At 40.0% G+C, this 7,346-nt stretch overlaps 1 protein-coding gene across 1 annotated transcript; it reads left to right on the top strand.

Moving 5' to 3' along the window:
* The first annotated feature begins 3,555 nt into the window (after window positions 1-3,555).
* LOC142396620 (toll-like receptor 7) lies at window positions 3,556-7,006 on the top strand. Its single transcript, XM_075479551.1, has 2 exons — window positions 3,556-3,587; window positions 3,849-7,006. The coding sequence occupies exons 1-2, from the start codon at window positions 3,573-3,575 to the stop codon at window positions 6,993-6,995; spliced, it is 3,162 nt and encodes a 1,053-aa protein (XP_075335666.1). The 5' UTR covers window positions 3,556-3,572; the 3' UTR covers window positions 6,996-7,006.
* The last annotated feature ends 340 nt before the right edge of the window (window positions 7,007-7,346 follow it).

Genomic DNA, 7,346 nt, shown 5'->3' with positions numbered 1-7,346 from the left:
TGTTTCATGATGTCAGGACTCATTCGAGTCAGAGTGGTGCTGCTTTTTGCATTAGTGATGATGATGGTCTGTCTCACTTGTCAAGTTGAACAGCATTTGCAATGTACCGTGCAAAAAAGCAGTAAAAAAAACATGTTGAATCATGCATATGAGAAAAACAAGTCATTCTAGCAGCTATGCAAGGATTTAAGCACAGGGCTTTGAGCGAAGTGCTAACATTAGCATAACGCTACAGTATACTAACCATGCCATTGCTCATATGCAGATATTTAGCAGATATAATGTTACTTATATTAATATTTTCTGTTTAGTATGAGTAGAACAAGCTAATGAAAATGTTGTAAGTTTGACATATTGAACAACTTCAACTTTCCCTGATTTGGCCTACTTGCTTGGGTGCACTTTGTGCAAGGCACGTTTATTTGTATAGCACAATTCAACAACAAGGCGATTCAAAGTGCTTTACAGAGACATTAAAACAGTAGAAATAAAAAGCACGATTTAAATCTTAAACAAAAAAGAAAGATAAAATCAGTAGTTAAAATATGATTAAGTTTTGAAACTCAAGCTTCAGATTTGGCGCTTTATTCAAATGCAGCTGAAAATAGGTGTGTCTTCAACCTGGACTTAAATACACTGAGTGTTTCAGCTGATCTGAGGCTTTCTGGGAGTTTGTTCCAGACATGTGGAGCATAGAAGCTGATTGAAAGCTTCTCCATGTCTGGTTCTGATAAAAGGCCGAATCCAGATGACCTGAGGGGTAGAAGGTTCATACTGGGTCAGAAGGTCACTGATGTATTTTGGTCCTAGACCATCAGAACTTTAAAGTCTATGATGGACAGATAGCATTTCATTCTGTGTACTCTCTTGTGTTTCCATTGGCACATGGCTGCCAGTCTCCCAGTGTGGGAGATCAGGATATTGACAATGATGAAGTGCTGCAATACAGCTCTACAGACACTTCTTAGAAGAGTCTCCTTTTCCAATCTAATAATAATTAGTCTTACTTATTCATAATTTACCTTCTGTTCGCAACTGGTGTCTCAGGCACAGTACCGTTGCTTTCTTGTACGATGTGTGATATGATTAAAAGCCCACCAGCTGTTGCTTTGGCATTACGTTGTTTTGTCGTTGTAATGTCTGATACTCCAACACTAAAACATCCCCTCTAGTTGTTTCTATATACTTAAAAAATGTGAGGGCAAACACACTACTGAGAGCACAAAGAGTATGTGTGCATGACTCTTCTGAAAAACAAATTATCGTGTAATTCCAACCAAAACCAGATTTTTAAAATATATAAACATGTGTTTTCTCAACTGAAATTGTACCAAATCAAACTTCTCAAAGCTGGATTTCTGAAAACTGGCTTAAAGCGATACTCCGGAGTAGATTCAACCTGGGGTCATTTGAACCGTGATATCCAGCCAAGTAGCCCACCCGCAGTTTTTTCGATATTGGCTGAACATCAGCTGAGTTACTGAGTTATCCCGAATAGCTTCGTATAAAGGGTTAATGGATCCTGGCAGTATCTCCAAAATTACCACACTAAAATCACACGCCATGACACCAAACTTCTACAGCAGTACAAATATGGTCTGTACTCACAAAACGATGCATTTGGAAATTTGAAAATAGTCCAGGAGTTTATTATTATCAACACAAGCCTGATGGCTTTTCTGCTGCTAAAGCTGCGTCGACGTCACTTCTGGGAGCTGGGAGCTTCAAAGTAAGATGAGGGTTCATCTACTACTGTAGACAAAAAAGCATATGCTATATTCTACATGTTTTTTTATTAATTTTTATGTTGTAGAGTTGTGAAATTATTTTATCAATGGAGAAATTGAGCAGCCTTGCTTTTTTATTTGTAGAGCACAATTCGTACACAAGGCAATTCAAAGTGCAGACTGTAGAATAGGGATGCTGGATTAAACTCGGATATTGAGGATGCAAAAACATGAACTGAAATTGTGGCTCTATTTCCCCCAAACTCTAAACACAACTCCATAACAAATCCTCACTCAACTCCAAAACTTACAAGTCTTATGTCAGATTTTAACTTACATCTCCCAAAACCTAATTCTCTGGTTAAACACACAATCATGCAGAAAATCCTATACTTTGCCGTCAGACACGACACAAAATCTCTCAAAAACACATAAACACATAAAATCTGACACACCATGAAGATTGATGTAAAATAAATGCGTAACAGCCTGTAATGAGTGTTGCTGAGTCTCGCTAATGGCTCAGTCCCATAAAGAAATAAGAAACAGAAGAAAAAAAATATTTAATCCTAAATGAACATTTGGTGTAGGCATTGAAATATAATGCAATTTTTTTGTTTAGAATTGAGCTCAACAAATCAGAGCCCTCTGTCAAAAATGGAGAATACTATTAATAGTTGTTTTTTGTATCTTCTTTTGTTGTTGTCTGTTTTTGGTGATAGTGTGTGTAAACGATTGAGAAAAACCGTAACATGACTCCCACAAAAGATGTGAGTGTATCTATATGATCTGTCATGTTCTATAAATCCTTTACATACCAGTATGTAGCCCAAGAATGACAACAACAACAAAAAAGTAGCTTTGTAGTTAACATAATTGTTCTTGAAAATAATCTCAAAATCTTGTTGGCTGGATTTTTCCAGATGTGGGTCCCTCCCAGCATCTGTTTCAGATGAAACAGTAAAAAACGTTAAAGCAAGTAAGTCTCACCAAGCGTTTTCATCCAGACTTTATGCTTATCTCTTCACCGGGGAGACAACATATGTAGGTAACTTCATTGCAAATGAAAATGTATTGTATTTATTTGTTTCCTAATTATCCTAGTATGTTCTCGGATGGAAAAGAATGATGTAACGATGGATGTGGGGATCATGATTGAAAGAAATGTGAAAGTGGGTGCGTACAGTTGAGGGTGGGTGTTCGGGAGTATCCTTAGGGAACTATGAATGTCTGCAAATTAAGTTGTGCTTGTCATTTTCGGAAATGTCAAAGAAGAAGGACAACTTGGAAGGAAAAGTGGATGACCAGAGTTGTATTCATCCTCCATGCACCATAGATATTACAGAAAAAAATGTTTGCTTGGTTAACCATGCAAGTCTGCAAAACTAAACCCTGCACATAGGTTTCACTTTCCCCCTGTAGTTTAAACAGAAATGAAACCAGTCTTGGCACTGATGGGAGGCAGTTGATAACCCACAAGTCCTAAATTTGTGCTATTATACTATCCAAACAGAGCAAGATCCTCAAATCCAGGAGTTTAGAAGCACTAAACTCTATGATAACTGAATTACTGTCTCGATGATCTCAGCATGGAGCATGTGTCTATAAAACAAACAGCACTCTGTCAAGCATTACAGATGTATCAAAAGTCTTGTATGCGTGTGGTTTGTAACAATTAAGGAAGCGATGCCAGCTAAAATTATACAAACACTGGGTTAACACAGACACCTGTTACTTTCATACCATCTCCTTAGAATTGATTGTGAGTGCTACGACTCTTTCATTACTCTACTCTGCTTGATGACAGATCTCAAAGCGGGACCTCTTCACATTCTCAGAAAAATAATGTCTTACCACTTGGTGAGTGTAAGCTATATTTGTCCATATAATCCGTAATATTATGATTCTTATGCAGTTAAATGAGGGGTGATTTGGTCAGAAGGGCTGTATACTACAAGCAGATGTTGAAAATGAGATGTTAGCCTGTGCCATGTTGTTGTTAAACCATGAAGTGGAAGATTCTTTACTTAACTTGCTCAAAACATTGATTTTGATGGCTCTATTTGCCATATACATTAGCTTTTCACTCATTTCTCATAAGGTGACTATGTCTTTGTACAGATGTGTATGGTGCTGCTCGGCCTGTGGCCTTGTTTCATTATGACATCAACTGGAATTTCGTACCCAAAAACCCTGCCATGCGACGTCAGCGAGGTCAACAACGGGAGTGAGGTGACAGTGGACTGTACCGAGAGACGCCTCAAGGAAATTCCCCGTGGCATCCCGAGAGACACAACCAATCTGACTCTCACCATCAACCACATTCCAAAATTAAACTCAACGTCCTTCCGTGATCTGGAGAACCTGACTGAGATCGACATGAGGTGCAACTGTGTGCCAATCAAAATTGGCCCCAAGGACAACATGTGCACAAAGAGTGTTATGATCGAGGAAAATACTTTTACTACACTGAGGAATCTGCGAGCACTGTATCTGGATGGAAATCAGCTCTACAGTATACCTAAAGGCTTGCCTTCGAATCTGATCCTGCTGAGTTTGGAAGTTAATCATATTTATTATCTTTCGAAAGCAAACCTCTCTGAGATCAGAAACATTCAAGTGCTTTACCTCGGTCAAAACTGCTACTATCGTAACCCCTGTAATGTCTCCTATTACATAGATGACGGCGCATTTTTACAGGTTAACAATTTGACATTATTGTCTCTTAAGTCTAACAACTTGTCCTTTATTCCACATCGGTTACCCACAAGTTTAAAAGAGCTGTACCTCTACAACAACAACATTCAAAAGGTCACGGATGAGGATTTCAAAAACTTAACAAACCTCGAAATTCTTGACATTAGTGGAAACTGTCCTCGATGTTACAATGCCCCTTTCCCGTGTAGCCCATGCCCAAATAATGCCCCACTTGATATCAGCAAGACAGCGTTTAAAATGTTGACTAAACTAAAGACGTTACGTATGCACAGTAACTCCCTGACAAGTGTGCCATCTGAATGGTTTGTCAGCACAAAAGAGCTCAGAGTGCTTGATCTCTCATCAAACTTTTTAGCAAGAGAGATAGGATTCACTTCCTTCCCTCTGTTCCTGGGCAAACTAGAGGAGCTCGACCTGTCATTTAACTACGAGCTTCAGAGGTATCCTCAGACACTGAGTCTGAGCTGCAGTTTCTCCTATCTCAAGTCACTCAGAATTCTCAGGCTGAAGGGTTATGTGTTTCAGCAGCTAAAGAGAGAGAGCATTGATCCTTTAAAACTTCTACCAAACCTGGAGGTCATAGATCTCGGAACAAACTTCATAAAAATGGCAAATCTTAGCATCCTGATGGAGTTGAAAAATTTTAAAATAATCAGTCTGTCTGACAACAAAATATCTTCTCCTTCGGATGGCCAAGATACTGTCGGTTTCACTGGAGCCGAACCCTCACTCTGGTCTCCCATGTCAGCTACCGATCAGTACCGAAATAAGGACGTGAGAGAGATTCATTACTTTCGATATGATGAATATGCACGTAGCTGCAAATACAAAGATAAGGAACTTGGAATAATTACATCCTTTGTCAACAAGGAATGCAGTAAGTTTGGTAAAACCTTAGATGTTAGCCGAAACAACATATTCTTCTTGCATTCGCGATTTTTAAATCTGAAAGAGCTGAGATGCCTCAATCTGTCCGGAAACGCAATGAGCCAAAGCCTGAATGGTTCTGAATTTACCAATCTGAGAGAGTTACAGTATCTGGACTTCTCGTGGAATCGTCTGGACTTGCTCTACGCAACCGCTTTTAAAGAGCTGCAAAATCTGGTCATCTTGGATATAAGTAATAACAACCATTATTTTGAGTCAGAGGGCTTGACTCACTTGCTTAATTTTACTAAGAATTTAAAGAAGCTCAAGGTACTACTCATGAACCACAACAAAATTTCTACTTCCACCAACACAGAGCTGGAAAGCGAATCCCTTGAAAGGTTAGAATTCAGAGATAACCGCTTAGATATGTTGTGGCGAGATGGGGATACTAGATATGTCAACTATTTCAAGAAATTGATCAATCTGACTGTCCTCGATATCTCCCACAACAACCTTAATGTTATTCTACCAGATGTCTTCAGTGGTCTGCCAGACAAGCTATCTGAGCTCTACATCAAAAACAACAAACTGAAGTCTTTCGACTGGGGGAAATTACAACTTCTACATAATTTGAGTGTCTTGGATCTCAGTGGAAATCACCTAACTACTGTTCCACGCATGCTGTCAACCTGTACAACATCACTTGTAAAACTTATATTGCATAAAAACCAAATCCAAAAACTCACAGCAAATCTACTCAAGGATGCCTTCAGCTTAAGATATCTGGATCTTAGTTTTAACCACATACAGTACATTGAAAAATCCAGCTTTCCAGATGATGTCATCGAAAAGATGAACATGTTGCTCCTCCACAAAAACAATTTTCTGTGCACCTGCAATGCCACTTGGTTTGTCACGTGGCTCAACAAGACAACGGTGACCATCCCTCAGCTGGGCACAGATGTTACCTGTGCCGCTCCAGGTGCACAAAGAGGACATCCTGTGGTCTCAGTGGACTTGTTGGCCTGCCAGCATCCCTTCCTGTCCATCATCCTCTACACCCTCATGACTTCCCTTGTCCTCAGCTTCCTCGCCCTGTCCATCTCCAGCCATCTCTTCCTGTGGGACGTGTGGTACATCTACCACTTCTGCTGGGCGAAGCTGAAAGGCTATGGCCGCCTGTACTCCCAGAGTGCTGTCTACGATGCATTTGTGATCTACGACAAAGAGGATCCCGCAGTGTCGGAGTGGGTGATGAAGGAGATGTGCGTTCACCTGGAGGAGCGCGGAGACCGCCGCCTGACGCTGTGTCTGGAAGAACGAGACTGGGTTCCTGGTTGTCCCCTGATTGACAACCTCTCCCAGAGCATCCACAAGAGCAAGAGGACTGTGTTTATACTCACTAAAAAGTACATCAAAGGGGGGAATTTCAGGACAGCCTTCTACATGGCCAACCAAAGACTGATGGATGAAAAAGACGATGTAATAGTGCTGATTTTCTTGGAGAAGGTGCCTTGCAATTCAAAGTATCTACGGTTACGGAAGAGACTGTATAAGAGGTCTGTACTAGAGTGGTCAACAAACCCTCAGGTACAGCCATACTTCTGGTTCAGCCTGAAGAGTGTATTAGCTACTGAGAGCCACAAACAATACAACAATCTCTTCAAAGAGACACTGTAAAAAGAACAATACACTGAAATACACACTTCCCCCTTCATTGTTCCTCTGAATGTACTTCTGTATAGGCATTGTAACATGGAACTAGTGTGTTATTCAAATGTAAGAGGAAGTTTTTGCTAATTTTAAATGTATTAATTTCTACTAATTTGCACTCCTTCCCAACCTTTTATAGGATTTTGATGTCATTTCAATACGAGATGGCTGTGAAACAACATTTTTTCGAAAACAAGGAACTGAAACGTGTACTTCTGCAATTCACTTGCTACTTCTCTCCAACAGATCTTCTTGTGTGAACCAGTGTGCCACTTTAATGTGCGGCTTTGGCCATGTGGGTACTTGTTTAAAGAACAA

Source organism: Odontesthes bonariensis, chromosome 12 (assembly GCF_027942865.1).
Source record: "Odontesthes bonariensis isolate fOdoBon6 chromosome 12, fOdoBon6.hap1, whole genome shotgun sequence".
Lineage (NCBI taxonomy): Eukaryota > Metazoa > Chordata > Actinopteri > Atheriniformes > Atherinopsidae > Odontesthes > Odontesthes bonariensis.
Note: the sequence above shows the minus strand (reverse complement) of the source record. Positions and strands in the feature narration are given on the sequence as shown.